The 22,426-nt window shown below is 34.0% G+C and overlaps 1 protein-coding gene across 1 annotated transcript in view; it reads right to left on the bottom strand.

The window, feature by feature from the left end:
- Nucleotides 1–12,989: 12,989 nt before the first annotated feature.
- Nucleotides 12,990–22,426, bottom strand: part of frmpd2 (FERM and PDZ domain containing 2) — a 33,192-nt gene continuing 23,755 nt past the window's right edge. Inside the window, exons 23-30 of the mRNA XM_051123570.1 lie at nucleotides 19,933–20,026; nucleotides 19,677–19,762; nucleotides 17,840–18,032; nucleotides 16,206–16,417; nucleotides 15,955–16,021; nucleotides 15,074–15,329; nucleotides 14,613–14,727; nucleotides 12,990–13,362 (exon numbers count right to left, since the gene is read on the bottom strand). Of these exons, the coding sequence (XP_050979527.1) occupies nucleotides 15,280–15,329; nucleotides 15,955–16,021; nucleotides 16,206–16,417; nucleotides 17,840–18,032; nucleotides 19,677–19,762; nucleotides 19,933–20,026 (702 nt within the window). The 3' untranslated portion in view covers nucleotides 12,990–13,362; nucleotides 14,613–14,727; nucleotides 15,074–15,279. The remainder of the gene's footprint in view (nucleotides 13,363–14,612; nucleotides 14,728–15,073; nucleotides 15,330–15,954; nucleotides 16,022–16,205; nucleotides 16,418–17,839; nucleotides 18,033–19,676; nucleotides 19,763–19,932; nucleotides 20,027–22,426) is intronic.

Genomic DNA, 22,426 nt, shown 5'->3' with positions numbered 1-22,426 from the left:
CAATAAATGATTTTCTTCTTTAGTATTTTTGTCTTTTTTTCTGGTATAGATATGTAAATCAGGATTCTTGAATCAGGATGCATTTACAAGAAGTAAAATGACTTAAGATATTATATCTTTGTTTTCTAAAAAAATTATCCAAATTGTGTTAAAACAAGCAAAAATATCCACCAATGGGGCAAGAAAAATAATCTTGTTTAGCCTTTGATTTAAGATTATTTTTCTTACCCCATTGGCAGATATTTTTGCCTGATTTAAGTGAAAACTGACAAAATGTGAATATTTCTTTCAGAAAACAAGACATAATATCTTAAGTCATTTTACTTGTCAAGTAAATGCATCCTGATTCAGGAATTCTTAGATATTTATACTAGAAAATAAGACAAAAGGACTATGGTGGAAAATAATTTTTGCAGTGTGTCCTGATAATTTGCTCAACCTCATGTCATCCAAGATATTCATGTTTTTCTTTCTTCAGTCGAAAAGAACATTTTTTGAGGAAAACGTTAAAGGATTTTTACCCATAGAGTGGACTTCAGTGGTGCTCAGCGAATTGAAGGTTAAAAATGCAGTTTTAATGCAGCTCCAAATGTCTCTAAATGATCCCAGTCAAGAAACAAGGGTCTTATCTAGCTATAAAAAGTGTAAAAATTAATATTTATATACTTTTTAACCACAAATGCTCGTCTTGTCTAGCTCTGCAAAGCACACGTGTACTCTGTGCACTCCTGTTCAAGACAGTTCGGGTATGTTAAAAAACTCCCATCTCATTTTCTCCTCCAACTTCAAAATCATCCTGTTTTACCTTTTTTTGTAAAGGGGTTGGACCCTTCCTGCACGTTGACTTTGTAAACACTGGGTCGGTACTTTTGCAGCGATGTAGGACGATTGTGAAGTTGGAGGAGAAAATGAAATGGGAGTTTTCCAACATACCCAAACAGATTTACCCTCACAGTGTTGATGTCAACATGAGACAGCTTAGGATTTGTTTTAAAAATGACTCATTTAAATGATTCAGAGTCAACTCTTTCTTTTGAGAGATAATAACTTTATACACGGTGCACTTTCAGATTTAAAACTTTTCAGGATGTTTTTATCCACTTATGAAAGGTAATTTTCAAAAATCCACAATAGGGACTTTAACTGCATGTTATTTACAGTTAAATGAAAATGTATTAGTTTAAATTCATGAAATGCAATCAGTAAAATAAAAAAAAAAATGACCTACTTTTATGTGTCATTTTGAAATTATATTGCAAAAAATAATTTTCTTACTTGGTATTTTTCTCTTGTTTTCTAGTATAAATATCTAAAAACTCTTGAATTAAGATTAATTTACTTCACAAGTACAGTGACTTAAGATATTATGTCTTGTTTGCTGAAAATAATTATTAAAATTTTGTTAGTTTTTGCTTAAAACATGCAAAAATATCTGCCCATGGGGCAAGAAAAATAATCTTGTTTAGCCTTTGAATTAAGAATATTTTTTTTACCCCATGGCAGACATTAGACATAATATCTTACGTCATTTTACTTGTGAAGTAAATGCATCTTGATCATTAGATATTTACACTAGAAAACAAGAAACACTAAGAAAAGTATTTTTTTGCAGTGTACTTCTATTTCCTTTGAAATATTGTTACGGAGAAGCGTTTGTGTTTAACTAAATATACTTTAATGCATTTTTTATTGAAAGTTCTACACTGTTGTTTTCAACAAGTAAGTTTACTCAAGTCAAATATCCACGTTTTCATGTAGTACAACTTAACATTTCATGTTGACTAAACTTAAAAATTTAAGGCAGCATGAACACTTCCTTTTTTTAATTTAAAACAACATTTTTACAGTGTATGCCATTTTTTAAATATATTCGTAATTATGCATTCTTGCAATTTAATTTTTAATTTAACTTTTTTATAATTTAAAATGTTATATCAAATAACACCCTACTGATAAAATTATAATCATGCACTTTAGTATATGTATGAACACATCAAAATAAGTTTGTCAAAATATTATTAAAACATAAAACATTTAATTAGACATTATTTTAAAGTTTACTTTTTAAAAGTGTACTGAAGTGTCATGTCGTGAAAGTGTGTACTTTTTATTACCTGCAAGTACAATTTTTTTTTTTTTTGAAGTACACTGCATGTGCACATTCAATACAATTAAGTGCACTTCTTTTTCACAAAGCCTCCCTTTAATATGCCAGAGGCTGTGATGTGACTTGACTTTGGATGGACACCAAGGAACAGCACAGAAGCATAAAATGCAGTGACCAAAGAACCAAGACGCTCTTAAAGGAGCTCTAGGTAATAGCCGTGTTTGCCGTAGGAACGGTGATTATGAAGGCCTTTCAATACACTGAACATGTCACTGCACACGGAGAGAAACGGACAAAAGAAAGTCTTGTTATGGTGAATCATTAGGATTCACCCGAAGCGCATGTAAAAGCTGCTTTCTTCCTCTGCTTTGTCTCGTTATTCTGACAGTCGGAGTCATAAAGTTTGCTCTTTTTTTTTCTTTACGAGCTTCTCTTCCCTCATCCATTAAAGCCATCTCTCCTCTCCAGATCGTTCTGCTTGATCGGACACGAGCACAAAAGAGCCACAGTTGCATTCGGCCTGTTTTCTTGCCTGTTGAAAGGTAGAGGTGAATTTGTCAGTGCCTCAAAAAAGTTATATTTTACAGACACCGTTCGCTGTCGTTCAGCTCTTACAAGAAGATTTAGAAAGTGGCTGAACTTACCTTGATATTTTCCAACTGTTTTCAATCAGCTGTTGCACCATATTTTCTATTTAAGGTCTAAATACACGTTTTGCATTACATATAATGTAAAGTATGTCTGGTTCAGTTTTTCAAACATTTAAAGTGTGCACTTATTTAATCACAGTTGTACTATGAGAGTTTTCAAGCTTTCAAAGCCCTTTAAGTTTAGGTAGGAGCTTTTGACGTGCAAATATTTCAATGTATTGAACTGGAAAACATGAAAAGCTGAAGTAAATTTAAAATATATCATATTTCACAAAGCTATAGCAGCAACATATTGTGAAACAAAATTCAATTGCTTCCAGCTCAGAAAATAGCCCGTGCCATAACATCAGCCAAACAACAAAAGTAAAAAGGGATTCTTAAAGAAAAAAAATCAAAGCTTTACTTATTTATCTGTTTATGGAAATCTGTAGTGAATAACAGCTATGATGTGAGAGTGGCGATTCGGTGTTGCTGGGTAGTTGATTTTGCATGTGAAAACATTGCATGAGTTTTTCGAAAGACTTGATTCAGAGCCACAAACTTTTTGACGTTTGGCCAGAAGTCGCCACAGGCTGTTTTTCTTCAACGAGAACTTGCATCGCCCATTGACTTGCAAAATTGCACCCAAAATGGACCATAATTGTCGCAACGGCGATGACGAGCGCATATTTTGTGCGCGGGACGCACACCTCCGCGATAAATGCGACGTGTTTACGGTTTTCCTCATTGATATGATGTTTTGTTTCTAAGCCACCAGAGCACAGCGTGAGGAATGGAAGTGTGTAATGTAAAGACAAAGGCTGTTTTAGAGCTGTTTGTTTTTGGGGAGCAGCAGGGGTGTGTATGCGGCTCGGGAGTTTTGCCAGACTGGAGGCCTGCGGTCGTCCTCTTGACCACCCATACCGGGTGCCTGGAGGCCACAAAAATGTTCCCCTGATAACGCAGGCCCACCACAGAGCCTGCGTCCAAATCGGCGGTCTGTGAGAGCGACACTGCCTGTGAATGTGTGGTGATGCTGTGCGTGTGATACTTTGCTTTAAAACACACAGAATGTAATTGTGCATGTGATCCAGCTGTAAATCTGCTCATTTTTGCCATAATGCTTAACCCCCTGGAGGTGCTGTTTTTTTGGTTTTGTTTTCAGTTGAATTAATGTACTACAGTATATTTTAGTTTAACAATGTTTTTTAATATTTTGTATTGTTAACCGCATTTTGAGTGTACACTGCAAAAAATGATTTTTATTTTTTATGCTTGCGTATAAATACCTAAACACTCTTGAATCAAGATGGATTTACTTTACAAGTAAACTGACTTAAGATATTATGTTTTGTTTTTTGAAAAAAAAAAAAAAAAAAAAAAAAAAAACGAAAATCTTGTTAGTTTGCCAGTGGGGTAAGAAAAATAATATTGTTTAACCTTTGAATTAAGATTACTTTTCTTACCGATAATTTTGCTTGCTTTAAGAAAAATTAACACAACTTTGATTACTTCTTCAGAAAACAAGACATATTATCTTAAGTCATTTTACTTGTAAAGTAAATCCATCCTGATTCAAGAATGTTTAGATATTTACACTAGAAAACAAGACAAAAATACTAAGTAAGAATATCATTTTTTGACATGTAGTCCTCAAAAATGAAACTTCCAACTTAAACTGTCGTAAATCTTGAATGCTTTGGAGATCAGACTTAAGATTGGCCTCTTCTTAAAAGAAGAAAAAAAAAGTTAAAAAGTTAAAAAAATAAAATAAAATAAAACAACAATGCAGAAGTTATCACAAAAATACAATTTAATATATATATATTTTTTTAATGAAATATATTCCAAAGCATGTTTGCTTTAAATCTGAGTGTAAATAAAATCTAAACAAGTTGTGTACCAAATTTGAGGTTAAATAGTGCAAAAAAAATTTTGTTTGGCGCAGTACCAAACATTTTTTCAAGCTGAAATTCAGTTTCCAATCTTTTCCAATGTGACAATTTTTGACTGCAAATTTAAAGATATAAGTGACTTTATTTCTGGAATGTTTAACCTTTTCAAGTCATGTCAATGATTTTCAATTTTTATTTTTTTTTCCCCCACAAATAGCGAGTGCCAAATCCTTTCTTAATCTTTTTTATTTTTATAAAAAATTCTAAACAAAACAAACAAATAAAAAAGTAACATTTTTTTGGTCATTTTGACACAAGAAGGTTAATAATATCTCCCTTAACAAGTATTAAATAAATAATTTAAAAAATAATTAAAACAATAAATAAATAATCTTAATTATGACCATGATTATCACATGTACATTTATGCATTTAACAGTGGCTTTCATTCAAAACAATTTAAGAAAGAGAAACAAAATCAAAACACCAACAATATTCATAATCAATCAATCAATCAATCAATCAATCTTTTATTACAGACTCAAGGTCCAAATTTAAAAGACAACAGGACAACATATACAACCCATAACATCAATCACACAGAATAAAACATAATATTAATGCTAGGTTTCATAAATCTAAATAAAATCGTAATATATAATGCTAGGTTTATTAGACAACTAGATTAAGACTTAGACCACTGGATTATTAAGTATAATAATGATTTAAGAAGATATCATCTATCATATATTATTTGTTTCTCAGAGGTTGTTCTTTCATAGATAATCAGATTTAAACTTACAGTTTCATTTAAGTATCAACTTTGTCTCAGATGTTACTCTTAAAATTCTTTAGAATAAATAGAGTCAAAACATAGTTGAGTTCTGAGTTTATTTTGAAATATCTGATGTGTAAGTGTAATATTCTGGCAAATCTAAGTACAGTTTGAGACATAATTGCAATCTTTTCTGAAACTGTAGAGAAGATATGCAAAACTCCTGGGGGATTTTGTTTGCAAAAGAGAAATCTGAGAAGCAGGAATTTTCAGCAAAAGGATAATTGGATTAGATCATGGATAATGTTAGCCAATGGACACATAATATGCGATTGTTTTGGTGAAGTCGCATTTGGTCTGGCTCCAGTCTAGCATGTGCTGCCCAATTTTCACAAAATTTTGTGGACAAAATCAAGCCCAACATTTTTTTCCCCTCATTTAATATCCTATATCTCCCACAAATATACGTCAGATTAAGCAAGGAAAATGGGCTGCAAATGGTGATTTGCCATCTTTTTCTTTATTAGATCAAAAATACAGTAAAAAAACTGTTGATTTCTGTGATTTTCAGCATCATTCCGTCACATGATCCTTCAGAAATCATTCTAATGTGCTGATTTGCTGCTCAACAAACATTTCTGATTATTAGCAATGTTGAAAACACTTGTGCTGCACAATATTTTTGTGGAAACCATCATACAATTTATTTTTCAGGATTCACAGATGAACAGAAAGTTCAAAAGAACAGCATTTATTGGAAATACAATCTTCTCTAACATGTTTTTACTGCCACTTTGAATCAATTTAATGTGCCCCTGCCAAATTTAAGTACCAATTTCTAACCCAAACGGTTGCTGTCGAATCTGAGTGTGGTTGTGTACTATAACAGTGTTGTTATTCCAGTGAGGTAATGGCAGATGGAGCTCTTTCCAGCCGTCGTGTTTGCATCCATGACCTGCCGTCTGTTGTCACTCGACAAAGTAATGGAAATATGCGGTTTCATCGCACCAGATTTAAGAAAGAACTCCATGAAGTTCTGAAGAGAGAGATAATTGAGCTGAATGCGGAGCCAGACGTACTGCTGTAGCTGCCACATTTGACGTGTATTTGGAATAGTTGTGAATGTTCTCACAGTCTCTCGGATAACGGAACGACAGTGAGAAATAAACCATTCATTTTTGTTTCTCCATTCATGCGTTTATTGTTGTTCTTGGAGCTCTGGCCTTTGAGAGCTAAAAGCAGATTATAGCGCTGGAACGAGAAAGTTGCATTTATCATAAAGATAAAACGTTCATTGTGATGGTGTGTGTTTGATGCACCATAAATAACCACTGAACACATGCTGTTATCTTCAAAGAGTCATGTGTGTCTTTTTTATAGGAGTGTAGCAAAATCATGATACCTGGAAATCATATAATATTGACTTTTGGGTTGGGTTGATAAAAAAAAAAAGTGCAACCAAGAAGCTGTTAACCTTCTTCTCATGCGCATCTCAAAAGAATATTAGAATGATAAAGAATATTAAGAATATAACTTGACAGCTTTTTTTACATTTAAAGGTATAATTAATTCAAAAATGAACATCCAGTATGTGGATGAGTTTGTTTCTTCATCAGATTTGGAGAAATGTAGCATTGCATCACTTGCTCACCAGTGGATCCTCTGCAGTGAATGGGTGCCGTCAGAATGAGAGTCCAAACAGCTGATAAAAACATCACAATAATAATCCACACCACTCTATTCCATCAGTAAACATCTTGAGAAGACAAAAGCTGAAACAAATCCATTATTAAGACACTTTTAATTAAAATATGAGTCCATAATAACGCTTCCTCCAGTGAAAAAGTCCATTTCCTGTTGTCTCTAACGTCAAAATCCAGCCATTTAGTTTCAAGCTGTTTTGGCTTGTGCAGATTTCTCTCCTGATTCAGACCAGACCATTTTTTTTTACTGGAGGAAGTGTTATTATGGATTATTGACTCGTATTTTAGCCAAAAGTTTAAAGTAAAAAAAAAAACATCTTAATGAGGAATTCAGCTTTTGTGTTCAGTTGAAAAATAACAGTAAACAACAATATCTTGATTTTAGTGTTGGTGAATTATTCCTTCAGTAAAAATGACTGCTGCATGGACGCGCCTCATCCGACGTTTCACAAAAGATTTATAAAAGTGACATACTGAAACGTGAGATTTGACCCTGTGTTGACTCAAGAAACCCTGAGTTTCCACTTTAAGCTGATCATCTGTTATCGTTCTCAAAATAATGCTTCATGGCTCATTTGCACCATCTGCTGGTAATTTACTTGAGGATAAACACATCCTTTGCATTGGTTAAGCATCAGCAAATTATTATTGTTGTTATTTTTTTGCTGTAAAAGGCCACACACATTCATTTTTGAAATACTGAATTAATTCTCATTTAACTCGTTTGATCTAGACTGTAGGCCTAAATATGATTCCATCTTCACACAGTAAAAGCACCAGCAGCATCTGGATGTGTGTAACCTTTTCTGTCCTATTTAAGGATGCATAAAATTGTGACAGTAAAGACATTTAGAATATATTTCAAATAAATGTTGTTCTTTTGAACTTTCTTTTCATCTGTGAATCCTGAAAATAAAATGTATCACAGTTTCCACACAAATATTGTGCAGCACAACTGGTTTCAACATTGATAATAATCAGAAATGTTTCTTGAGCACCAAATCAGCACATTAGAATGATTTCTGAAGGATCATGTGACTGGAGTAACGATGCTGAAAATTCAGCTTTGATCACAGAAATAAATTACATTTGAACAGATATTCACATTGAAATCAGCTATTTGAAATAATAATATTAAATAATAATATTTCATAATATGTCTGATTTTACTATATTTTTTTATGTGTGTGTGTATGAGTCAAAGACTTTAAGATGTCTACATCAAAAGAAATTTACAAAAGTGATTTTATGTCCATAGAAAGCACATTAAATGTAAGTAAAGTGTCTGCTTTTAAGTTTTCAAATTAGTTTTTGAACAATAACATGTCATTACATTGTCATTCAGTGTAACACAACATTTATGTAAAAAGTCAAACAACATGTTTAATCTGACTTATTAAAAATGGCAATATTAAAATATATAAAAGAATAAGGGAGCATATTAAATTTTATTGTGTTTTAAATGGGTAAAAACAATCTTACTGACTAATGGGCAAAACCTAGGACAGTGGCAAATTTTTAAAAAGTAGAATTACTATTAATTAGTGTTTGAGGTGAAAGTAATTAATCTTTTAATATGTCATAAATTGGTTTGTGTTGTAAATATGCCTGACAAAATTGTTGCACTGAATGACATTTTAGTGGGTGTCTTCTGAAAATGAGGGAAAACGTATTATATTTTTTTTTGCTCAGAAAAAAAACTTTGAACTACAGATATTGGTTATTTTATGCACCTCACTAATGTTGTATGATACTGTAACACTGGACTGAAGTATTTGGACACACTCGAGTTAAAATGTTCATCAAAACATCAGAGTTTAAGCTGTCAGGTTTTGCTCAATGCATATGCTCAAATTCAATGCAATTCAGGCACTGAAATGACTTAATGGCTTATGATCTTATGATCTGATTGTTTATGAATCACACTGGTGATTCTTTTGGATTGTGATGGCATTGATTTACACCTGCTGCATCCATCACGTTTATGTTGCATATATGCAAACTGATATCTGAGATCTGGTCTCAGATCAGCTGCACGCGGTCAGTCGTGTCTGCGTTGTCGCTGTATGGTCAGTGGCTGATAGCAGACATGTGTGCGGTCCCGTCCAGATGGTAAGGTCAGTCCTCGTTTCAGGTTAACTCTAATTAGCTTCACTTCCTCCCTACAGCGACTGCTACAGTTTCCCCACAATAAAAAAAACGTGCATCCATACTGTAAGATCTTAGGCCACCCAAAAGCATCCCAGTGTGGAAATGAATGTAAACGTTTATTGGGAGCCGTAGCCATTTTATGAAGCGCCATTGACAGATACAGCAGAGTGATTTATTCCTCTGGCTCACCGGCAGCTCCTGCGGGAAACGTTACTGAATATTGAGGTTATAGAGGATGTAAAACAAACCCACAATGTCATCATGTAAGGCCTGTAAAAGCACAGGAACACGGCGCCACGGTACCGTTAAACTCCTCTCGTGCTCTGTTCGGTGGTTCTTCGCGTTCCTGAAGGGTAAGGGGCCGTTCACATGGAACCGCTCTTGCGTTTAAGAACAGCTGGATGAACACAACAGATCATTGAGGTCTCAAGATGTGTATTTACAAGCTGGATTTCCTTGAACTGAACACGGCATCTTCAAACACTGCACTTCTTGCACGAAACTCTGAAAAAAACAGATATTTTGGTCAGAGATGTCTGTCGAGCGCTTGTTTGTGGAACATCCGTTTTTATTCATTTATTTTATTTTTAAATAAATGTTTTTTTTTCTTTTTGTTATATGAAGGTTGCATTAAAAAAATAATATTTTTTATTATTATCAGTACTATTTTTAAAGTATAGAGTTTGTTTATTTTCAGCCTTAAATTACTTAAAATATATTTTTAAGTGTCCAGTTACATACAATAAATAAATAAATAAAATAAACATTTACATTACATTTAGCAGATGCTTTTATCCAAAGCGACTTACAAAAGAGGACAATTGAAGCAATCAAAATCAACAAAAGAACAATAACATGAAAGTGCCATGAGGTCACCTAACGTAGTACACATAGCAATGTTTTTTTTTAATTATATAATAAATAAATAGAAAAGAAAATGGATAGAATAGAAAAAGAAAAAGCAAGCTAGTGTTAGAGGCCTTACAAAAAGAACAGAGAAGCTAGTGTTATTTTTTTTTTATTAAAAAAAAAACAAACAAAACAAACAAGCAGTAAATAAATAGAGTAATTTTTTTTTTTAGGCAATTTTTTTTTTTAAGAATAGAATTAGAATAGAGAGTGCTTAGAGGAAATTTAGACAAATCAAATTACACTTAAAATGAGCACTTAAATATACTAAAATATTTTAATACATGAAACATATGCAGATGTTGTACAAACAAACAAAACAAAAAACAAAACTGTCATTTTGGACTTCAAAGTTCATTATTAACCACACTGAAAACATACATTTACTTACATCTACATGATCAATTAACAAGTATTAATAAAAGTAACAATAATAATAATAATAACAATATATTAAATATGTTACTATTTTATATTTAAGTTAAATTTCTTTGTCTAGATTTCATGCAAATCAGTTAAAAGCTGTAGGAGAAATGCATTTGTGGCTGTAAATTTGCACATTTGCCACCTGGTGACACTTCGCTTGTACATTTTGGGTCATTTTTAGCATGTAAGTACCATCTCATGAACATTTATCAAGTATTAACAGTATTGGACGTTGTATTTTATCTGAAGAAGACCATTTACCACTGCAGTAAACTCATCTACTGTATTTAACTGCAAGGAGAGGCTCTTGGGTAATGGGTAATTCTAAAGCCACATGGGAGCACTCTTTTTCCTGTGAGCTTCTCATATTTAACGTTGTAATGTTATTGATACATTTTCATAAATAGTCATTGATACTGAGATACTTCCTTTAACTCTGCATAATGACACAGTGGGTTGAAGCGTTTCTCCGGTGTGTCGTGTTTGTGGGCTCATGATGGTCAGTGACCGCAGCAGTCGTTCAGTCAGTCCGTCTGCTCTCTGTGTGTTTATAGACAGACACACAGGCTGAACTGCAGTTCCTGTAAGGCCCATATTTCAGGGCTTTGTCTGCACCTCACGGCAAATCCAGTTCTGTAAAAATAGCCTGTGATCCCTCTGGAGCTTCAATGGATTGTGCAGATGTTTCTTTTCAGGAAGCTGACAACAATAGAATAGAGTGTGAAAGGAGTGCGTTATGAAGCTCAGAGAGAGAGAGAGATCACTGATAGATGTCTTCAAGAACCCCATCTGTTACTGCCAGTGTTAGGGGTAACGCTTTACAAGTAATGAGAATTACATAATCAGATGACTTTTTTTCAAGTAACTAAAGTAACACATTACTTTTTAATTTACAAGAAAATAGATACTTTTTCAAATAATAGTTCATTTTTTGCCATTTATTGATTGAAAGCTCTCCTGTCTCCTTATTGAGAGAAATCAGGAGTAAGATGTTACTTTAGTTTTAGAGTAAACGTGAACATGCTTTAATTCATCTCACTCACAAAAAATCAGATTCAATATTCCTTAAAATGAAAAACAGTGAAATGCAACTCAGAATATGATGCAAACCTGCAATAATTAAATATGTTAAATAATATCAAAATATCCTTTTACGAATACAATTATTCTTTATTTAATCCTATTTTATTAACCAGTGTCTTTGCTGCTGACCTTCAGTGATCCAATTCGATCACACTAATAAGCAAAAATTATTAAAACATTTGTTGTTCTTTTTTTTTTAAATGATAAAGAGTGTTGAACTTTCTTCTCATGTGTTCTACTGTATAGATGTGAATTTACTTTTCATGTTCATTTACTAAAAATGTAACTTTTTAATATTAAAAACAAACAAGCAAGCCCTGGCCAGATTTAAAAAGTAACAAAAGTAGCGTAATGCATTACTTTCCATAAAAAGTAACAAAGTAACACAATATTGTAATGCATTACTTTTAAAAGTAACTTTCTCCAACACTGGTTACTGCAGAGTTGAGGAGAAAAATATCCATCCTCATTTATCTATCATTTATCCTACTGACCTTCCTTCCTTTCTTTCTTTGGTTTTTACTATAGTTTGTTTTATCATTCCTTCTTTGGTTTTATGTATCACTTTTTTTTTTTCCTTTTTATTGTCGTTAAATTTGCTGTCCATTTGTTTGTTCTATTTTTTTTTTCTGGTTCATTTGTATTTTCCATCCATGCTTCTTTCTTTATTTCTTTCATTCTATCATTTGTAGTTTATTCAAAGACTACTTTCTATCTGTTGTTCATTCATTATTTTGTTCTATCGTCCATTCTCTTTATTCTATCCATAGTTTGTTCATTCATTCATTTTATCTATAATTCATCTGTCATTCAATTTTCTTCAATTATTTTGTTCTGTCATTTTTTGCTTTATTCTTTCTATAGTTTGTCTGCTCTACTGTCCATTTTTGCTCTTCATTGTTTGTTCTACTGTCCTTTCTTTCATTCTATCCATTGTTTTCTCTGTCCATCTATTGTTTGTTCCATCATCCATTCTTTTGTTTTATCATTTGTTCTTTCCATTGTTTGTTCCTTCTTTGTATCTGTTTTTTTAGTGCGATCATTCTATCGTCTTTTAGTTTTTTTTATGTAACATTAATTGTGTTGTCCATATTGCTTATTTGATTGCTTTCTTTCATCTCTTCTTTTAATCTATCTATCTATCTATCTATCTATCTATCTATCAGCTGTGTGTTCTATCAATTTCTAAAGTTAAGATTTATGTAAATCTCAATGATTTGAAACAGGCATAGAATCTAACATGAAACATTTATTTAGAAAAACAACAACAACAAAAACGTTACATATGTTTAGAACCATTTCAGTCTTTATTGCACAATTGAGGAACAGGCTGAAGCTGTGATAAATACAGTACATACGTTAATCGTTGAAACAGGCATATCTGAAATTTGTAGAAGTTGCAGTCTCTGACGGCAAGGCACTATAACAATTGCAGTTAAGGTAAACGGGTGGGTCACAGTGAGCTGCCATCAGGACCATTTGCAGCTCAGATTTAATTAATTAAATACAGTATTCATTATGTGGTAGGCTAATATAACAGACTTCAAATTCTTACAGACAAAAAAATTGTGTGACAATTTGTGACTAGCGTTTTGTTCACATGAATTGTTTATGATGCTGTAACGCCTCCTTGTGGACACTTCCTGGAACTGCAGGAACTGAGATTTGTCACTAGTTGAGGCGGCTGTTGGAAAATAAAAATAGGCTATGTTAACTAAAGCTTGTTTATCAATTGAATTATTTATTTAGTCAGTCAGTCAGTCATTTAGGACATCTCTCTTTGTATTATTTTAATTTAAAATAACCCCATTAAAAGGACAGTTCACCCAAAAATGAAAATTTGTCATCTTTTACTCAACCATATGTCATTCCAAACCTGTCTGATTGCTCTTTCTTCTGTGTAAAAAAAGATATTTTGAAGAATGTTGGGAATGAAATGGTTTTGGGTCCCAGTGACAAAAACACTATGGAGTTTCATCAATGGCCAGTGTTGAGGGTGACACATTACAAGTACCGCAAGTTATGTAATCAGATTACTTTTTTTCAAGTAACTAGTAAAGTAACACATTACTTTTTCATTTACAAGAAAATATCGGAGTTACTTTTTCAAAAAAGTAACACCACTTTTTGTTTCCTTTATTTATTTAATCCCACTTTATTAACCAATGTCTCTGTTTCTGACTTTTGTTGATCCAGTTCAACCATACTAATAAGCAAAATTTACTTTTAACTTTACTTTTAACTAACATTTGTGCTTCATTTTTTCATTGCTGAAGAGTGTTGAACGTCCTTCTCCTACAGTTCTACTGTACAGACATGAATTTACTTTTCCTTTAGCCGTAGGCTTTTTTATTTCTCTTTTTGGTGTGAAATGGCTTTTACATTTGCTAAAAACAAACAAGCAAGCCCTGTCCAGACTTAAAAAGTAATGCAAAAGTAATGTAACACATTACTTCCATAAAAAGTAATTAAGTAATGTAATTAGTTACATTTTTAGATGGTAACGCAATATAGTAATGCATTACTTTTAAAAGTAACTTTCCCCAACACTGTCAATGGGACCTGAAACTATTTGGTTACCAACATTTTAAATTTCATTTTTGGGTGAATGTGACTTTTCACATTTTCCGCACTGATTTTGGTTAGAAATCTGTGTAATTCTGTGGAATGTATTCAAATACTGAGCAGCTGAAAATCTGCAATCACTTAATAAATCAAATGTATTTGATTACACTGCACACAAGTTTCATATGAACTTTTTTAAATAACATAATGAAGGTTAATATGTACACTTTGCTGAAATAGAAACATTTAAATGCCTGCAATAACTTGTTTTCATGACAGATTTATTCAGACATACTTTAAGGAGCATCAGAACGACATTTATTGTTTGAATTGCTGATATTTGGGTGCATCAGTAAAATCAGGGCTTACTGAAGCTTGGCTTCTTGTCCAGTCAAGTAAATACAGGCAATGAATGGCACCACAGACTGCAAACACTCAGTCCGCTTCAGGTCTCAATGCTCATCCTTTATGTATTTCAGAGGACCTGTAGACACAAACAATATTCTTTTAGTCCAATACATTCATCTGGGATCAATTGAATGAGTGTCCTTATGACAGTAAAGTCTAGCTGGCATCCTATGTTTGTTCTGGGTGTGATTAGTTGAAGCTTGAGATCCTGCACATGTTGACGTTGCTTTTACAAGTTCAGGATTATCCCTAGAAAGCATTAAGAAGCTGTTTGTACATGTGTGTGTGTGTGTGTGTGTGTGTGTGTTTGTGTGTGAATGTCTGCAATGCCACTGTCACGACTTAACATTTGGAGGATGACATCAAGCAACTCTGACTCTGGAAAGCAGAAGGCATGCATGTTAGAGTATGAGAGCAAGTACCCAAAACCCTTGCGGTAATGTTATGGAAAACAGTTAGGAAAGTAGGAAAGTCCATCAAGGAAAGTCGGACTCCCCAGCTCCGCTCCGTTTTGACTTTCTAACCCCTCTGAAGGATCCATCCTCTCCCATAATCCAACAGGATTCTTCTATGACCTTCCTTCCCAGGAGAAGAGATGATTAAATGCCCATGTGACATCTTTCATGGTTCAGCTGCAGGTCAGTTGGCCTATTTTCTCTGATATAGGTGGAAGTGTTCCTTAACAACATAAAACATGATTCCAAGTTACTGTAAACACCATTTAGCGACGCTGTTCAGTTTGAATATTTTGATTAAAAAAAAAAGATTTGAAAAATTAAGATTAAAAATGTATTCAAAATTAATTTTAAATTTTTAATTAATTTTTTAAAAAAGTTTTTTCAAAGAAATCTATTAACATGCACACCAAGTCTTTATTTATTTGATCAATAATACAGTAAAAACTGTATTAGTGAGATTAATTCTTACAATTTAAAATAATTTCCATTTTTATTTATTTTCAAATAAAAGTCTAAAGCATATTAGAATGATCTCTGAAAGATCAAGTGATACTGAAGACTGGAGTAATGATTCTGAAAATTCAGCTTTGATCACAGCAATTAATTAGAGTTTAACAGATCTCCACATAGAAAACAGCAATTTTAAATTGAAAAAATATTTCACAATATTACAGATTTTTTTTTTAACCATTAAAAAAAAATCTTAATTACCAAACGTTTGCCGTGTAGTTCTAATTCAGGTATTTTTTAATCAAAATTATTTAGTCCATGCTATCTCAGTCTTTTAAAGATGGCAAACAGATCAGAATTTCCAAATGACATAATATTAAATCCGTTCTCAATACCTTGAGCAGGACGGCAGAGAAGCAGCTGCACTTCTGAAGGAGAAGTCCTCAATAACTGTAGCACTTTCTGTGGGGTCAGAGGTCACAGGACCAATAGTTAGTTAAACAGGAAATATGATTGGCTTTTCAGCCAACATCTTTTCATTTAATACATTTCAGAATAACTGCACCACAATTAACAGATCCTGGCCGTTTACACGTTTTACTGTATTCCTGTGGATGGAATGGATGGAGAAACGCTCCATCGTTACCTGATAGGACAGGCCCTTCAGCGGCTCTCCATTGATAGACAGAATGACGTCTCCCTCCCGAATCTTTCCGCTCTCCTCTGCCGGCTGACCTGGGAACAGCGTTCTGATTCGCACGATGGAGCCAGAGTCGAGGGACGTGTCCAGCTCTGTGATGAAAAAGCTGAAGCCCAGACCGTTCAGTCTCTTCTTGAGAGTCACCTCCTGAACGTTATCTGAGGACAGAATTAGAGCGATTTAAAAATACTACTTAGTGATTTAAAGCAAGGTCTGAATAACAATGAGGGCTGGCAGATATGGCTAAACAAATCCTGATATTCTAAAGCAACAATATGAATTTTATTTTTTCCAAATCACCAAAACTGAAATAGAAGTTTTTTTTAATTGAACCTAAAACCAAAACTGAAAATAAATTTTAATAATCAATAATCAAATTTAATAATCAAAACTAGTGCTGCCAAATTAATCACATCCAAGTAAGTTTTTGTTTACATAATATATGTGCGTGTATACTGTGTTTGTTATGTGTATATAAATACACACACATACAGTATGTATGTGTATATATATATATATATATAGAGAGAGAGAGAGAGAGAGAGAGAAAATATTTACATGTATACATTTATATTCATATAATTGATATCATATATAAATATTTTTAAATATATAAACATATCATTTTTCTTAAATATGTACATGCATGTGTGTGTATTTATATATACATGATAAATACACACCGTACACACACATATATTTTGTAAACAATAACTTATTTGGGATTTGATTAATCACGATTAATCATTTGACAGCACTAATCAAAACAAAACTAAATGCTAAGTTGTATAAAAACTTTTAAATTGCATGTTAAATTGTTTTCATGGCAGATTTATTTAAACACGTTAAATAATGGAGACAACATTAAGTAAAAATATAATTAATATGCAATATAATGCATATATTTATAAAAAAAAAATTAGCTAACTATCAAGCTACAGACTTTGCTTGACGGAGTTAAATGTAACGTTACATGACATTGTATACAAGCTGTTTTATTTACATATGCTTATTGTTGCTTAGTTTTATTATATGTGCTTATTTTGTGCTATAACTAGTAGTGAATTGGAAGAGATGATCGGTTTACTTGCCGCTTGAACTAAGCGATCTGCCACATCTAAACCACATTTGCTGTTTGAATTTTCTTACAAAATTGGCAGAATTTAAAAGCTTAGACTTTTTTTGTTTGTTTATATATGAATAAAATCCTAAATGAAATCTGTTCTTCATATAAAGTGATCGTGTCTTTTGAGAAGACTTGGATTAAACTGCTCGATTCATCATTTTACTGTCTTTATGAATGTTTTGAAGTTGTCTACATATACTATGAATGGATGGACTAAAAATAGAGTGATTGCAGTAACCCATTAAGATCTCTGCAAACAACACTTAAGACATTTCCTATGACATTTAACAGTTTGTATGCTGAATTTAATGTTTACAAATGCAAAGAAACTTCTCACACCTGAATGTTTATTTTCTCACCTGGATATTAACAAAATTCATCCTAAGCTGCAAGGAAGTTCTGCAGTTAATGGTGCTTTTCTGAACAAGTTCCCACTAGTTTGACTTTAAATTACCGTCGGACACGAAGCTGTAGTCTCTGGGCTTAAGGCCGAAGGGTCTGGTCATGGTGATGGCAGGGCAGCTGTTCCTCATCGGTGTCCCTGCAGGACTGGGCATGCGGATGGTGAGTTTGTCCCGTAACACGGGGTTTACAGCGTCTCGCTGCAGAACAGAGCTTCCGTCCCGCTCCAGCACCAGACTCACCACCTGACAGCATTCAAATATTAAAGGAGAAGTTCACTTCCAGAGCAAAAATTTACAGATAATGTAGTCACCCCCTTGTCATCCAAGATGTTCATGTCTTTCTTTCTTCAGTCGATAAGAAATTATGTTTCTTAAGAAAAACATTCCTGAATTTTTCTCCATATAGTGGACTTCAGTGGTGCCCCCAAGTTTGAACTTCCAAAATGTAGTTTAAATGCGACTTCAAAGGGCTCTAAACGATCCCAGCTGAGGAAGAAGGGTCTTATCTAGCAAAACGATCAGCCATTTTTCGATTCAAACACTCGTCTAAGTCTGCGTGAACTGCGTTTTTTTCCAGTACAATACGGTCAATACGGTATGTCAAAAAACTCCCATCTCGTTTCTTCCCCAACTTCAAAATTGTCCTACATTGCTGCAGAAGTACCGACCCAGTGTTTACAAAGTGAACATGCAGAGGAGATCAGATGCCCTTTAAAAAAAGATGTAAAACCTCGATGTTGGGCGATTTTGATGTTGAAGAAGAAAAGTTTTTCGACATACCCTAACTGTAACTGTAATCGGGCTACTTTAACACTGTTGCCGCGGGTTATTTTTCATTTCCAATAATGTAATATTTAGCCCCTTGAATGCTAATTTTACCAGGGGAACCTCACCAAAAAATGTGTATTTAACACCCCGGAACATTATTTTTAAAGAGGTACCCTCCTCGATTGGGCTACTTTTGGGCTAGTTTTGAATAGCAATTGGGCTGAGTTTTTTTGTGAAAACCTGGCAACCCTGATTACACAGACTATGCATGCGCATCAAAGAGACGAGACAAGATGAGTGTTTGAGGTTAAAAAGTAAATAAATTGTCAATTTGTTCGTTTCACTAGATAAGACCCTTCTTCCTCAGCTGGGATCGTTTAGAACCATTTAAAGCTGCATTTAATCTGCACTGAAGTTCAAACTAGAGAGCACCATTGAAGTCCACTGAAGTTAATTTCCTATTGGCTGAAGAAAGAAAGACATGAAAGACATGAGTATATTATCTGTAAATTTTTGTTCTGGAAGTGAACTTCTCCTTTAACACAAACACCAGTTCAGATGAAGCCTGGCATATGAAATAATAACCAGAAAAATCTATCTTTTCTGAAATGGAACAGTTTATTAAACCTTTAAAAAAAGAAAAAAATGCTTTTTTTCTGCTTTTTTTTGAGCATCATATTTTATGCATAAGGGTTTTATGACTCACATAGTATGATATAGTGAGAATATAAAGCTCGGTTTTATTCGGAGACTTACACTGCACAAAAATTTGAATGCAGATGCTAATATTAATATGATGAATCAGTGAGATCTTCATAACAGTATAACAGATACTTACATAAGGTGGACATTTGTACAGTTATACTAAAAGACCTTTTCCTTTCTAAAAAAAGATTTAACAGTAAAGTTTTGATCATGTTGATCATTAGAGCTGTTAGAAATGTATCAAATATGATACTGTGGGCTTTATATGGTTATTTTCTGATTTAAAATAGACAGAATCTGAGTTCGGTACACACTAATTGAATTGCTAGAAGCGAGCAGTGATTACAGCTGATTACGTAAAGATGGGACTAGTGTGTAGTTGCCGTGAGAGAGAGAGAGACAGACACAGATTACCTCTCCCGTTCTTGCCAAACATTCAGCCGCCTGCTGATCTGTGAATCCCTGCAGTCTGGTGCCATCCACTTCCAACAGCCTGTCTCCTGACACACACACACACACACACACACACTGTCGTCATTCCCTAGTCCTCACAAATGACTCAACCAAACCGGCACATTCTCACAACCATTTATTGAACTGATGGGTGAGTGCAATAAATCTCAATCCAGTCCATCATACCTGTAACAGCAGTGAGAACAGAAACACGCACCTGTCTGGATACGTCCGTCTTGTTCCGCCGCTCCACCAGGTACCAGACTCTTGATGTAAATACCTCCATAACGGAGACCTGTATTCACTCCACCCTGTACATTCACACATCAAGATGCACAATTATACAACATAGTTACACAACAGTTGTGCAAGATTCACTTTTTTAACCTATCTATGTCTTTATTTAAGAAAGAACCCCCTGTGGAAAGAGGTGCACTTAAGAGTATTGAATGTACACTTGTAGTGAACTTAAAATCTTAAAAGTATATTTTTTAAAAAACTATTTGGAGATAATACAATATTAATAAAAAAATACGGCTGCAAGCAGTGATTACCAGGGTTCAAGCGCTTTAGGTGTTTAAGCACATAAGGAGAAAGACATTACATATTATTTAGCAAGCCTATAACCACCTAAATCAATTATTAAAAAAGCATTTTGGTCAAATCCAGGTGATTTACAATGGAAATATTATGTTTTTATAACATTTATGACTGTTATAGCAACAGCTGTGGTCCGATCTCCCTGAAACTTTGCATGCTTGTTTAGAATCACCTGTTGCATGTGCTCAGCGGGTTTTGTGAAGTTTTGAGTTTTCGTTTAGACTTTATAGGTTTTTGGGTATATTTGGACAGGCCCCTTTTCTAAAGGACCCCGTTACAGCTTCCCAAAGGGAAAATTTCAATATGTTTTTGATAATTATTGATCCAGAGAGTACAAAGAATTGCACTGCTGTGTTTTTTTCATGAGTGAAAACCTAGGAATAGTTTGTAAAAGTAGGTTTTTCACATCTTCTTAAGCTTTTAAAAAACGGGTTGGTTGACAGCAGTGGCTCGAGAGGCGAAGTTGTTCGGAACAAGGAGGTCTATCATACGATACGAATATCGTGTGTAAATGTGGAAAACCATGCAATGTACAATCGTTTACGCCCTCAAAAAATGCTATATCACCACCCAGTGGCCGATTTCTTTCAAATTTCTCACAGACTCAGTGGGCCTCTCTGTGACAGTTTTGTTCCAATCAGCCTCCGTTAACTTTGTCTAATAGGTGCTGAAACTTCATCGGTCAATAGCGGCTGTGTTTTTTGACATACACAAATGTCCTTGTAGACACTTATGGCACATTGGACCAAGAGCGAGCACAACGATTTTCATGTTGATAGGACAAATGGTTGCCTAGTTATAGCCATTTTTTGTTTTTTCCCTCTTATAGCGCCACCAAGTGGCCAATATCCACGATTTTTTCCCTGTGACCTCAGCTTGAGCTCTAACGTAAGTGTGCAAGTTTGGCGAAGATATCTCATTCCGTTAAGAAGTTATAGACATTTTACTAAAAGTGGCCCCGCCCCCTTTGAACGTTTTGCTGTCCATTTGCGACGGTGAGTTGAAAATTCAACGTTTTTTTTGATAATTATTGATATTCACTCTCCAGAGAATCTTTCTGCACTGGTTTGGTTCTGATCGGGTGAAAAACCTAGGAATAGTTCACAAAAGTTGTAATAAAGTTTTGCAAAAAATGCATAATGCCCCAAAATTTCGCCTCAGGATTGGCATGTTTTGTCCGGCATAAGCCAAGAATTCCAACGACATAAGACACTTGAGCCTGCAACTGGCGGTTCAGGAGTCATGAGCGATTTTGTACTTTCGATCGCTGTAGCGCCCCCGTCAGGCCGATTGGGGTGAGCCTCGGTCACGTTGCAGGTGGTGTGAGTACTACCATCCTTCCAAGTTTCAAGTCTCTAGGACTTACGGTTTGATCTGCACAATCAGTTTTACGTTAAAACCACTTTAGTGTACTGAAAGAGAGTATGTTTTTTAAACAGGCCCATTAAGGTCAAGACTATTAAGTATTAAACTGCAATTTCATCAGAAAAATGTGTAATTGCAAATACATTTAAACACATGATACACAAGGTTCAATAGAAATGACATTAAAATATACATTAGTTTACTCTAAATGTGCATCAGCAGCTATTTTACTATATCAAGCTATTACTGCTATATAACTTTATTTCTAAGACAATAAAAGTAATTATGAAATTACATAAAAATGTAGTGAAGTTCTACTGAAGTGGGACAAAAAAAGTATATTTTCCTAATAACAAGTACTGTTTTTAAAATGATTCAGAAGTGTAGTTGTTTTCAGTACAGGTCAGCACATTGATCATTGGTTTTTGGGTCTGAGGGTATTGTCTTCTAAACTCTGACATTTCGTCGAATGCCTCTCAAGCTGCTTAACCTCATTTAGAGCGATTAGTCGTAGCCCGTATTTAGGCTGTGATTCGTGCTTCCACACTCGCACCGCTATAGTCATGTGACGGCTCTTCCTCTTTGGCCTTTGGCTGCCGATTCTCTTTGACCTTCTGTGATACACTGACCCTGTGGAAGCCAATGCTAACAACGGCTAACTCAAAATGTACTGAGAATGTTAAGTTGTATTTCCTTTACATAAAAAGAAGTTTTCTATTAGTATACTTGGCTAGTTGGCTTATACT

Source organism: Labeo rohita, chromosome 12 (genome assembly GCF_022985175.1).
Source record: "Labeo rohita strain BAU-BD-2019 chromosome 12, IGBB_LRoh.1.0, whole genome shotgun sequence".
Lineage (NCBI taxonomy): Eukaryota > Metazoa > Chordata > Actinopteri > Cypriniformes > Cyprinidae > Labeo > Labeo rohita.
Note: the sequence above shows the minus strand (reverse complement) of the source record. Positions and strands in the feature narration are given on the sequence as shown.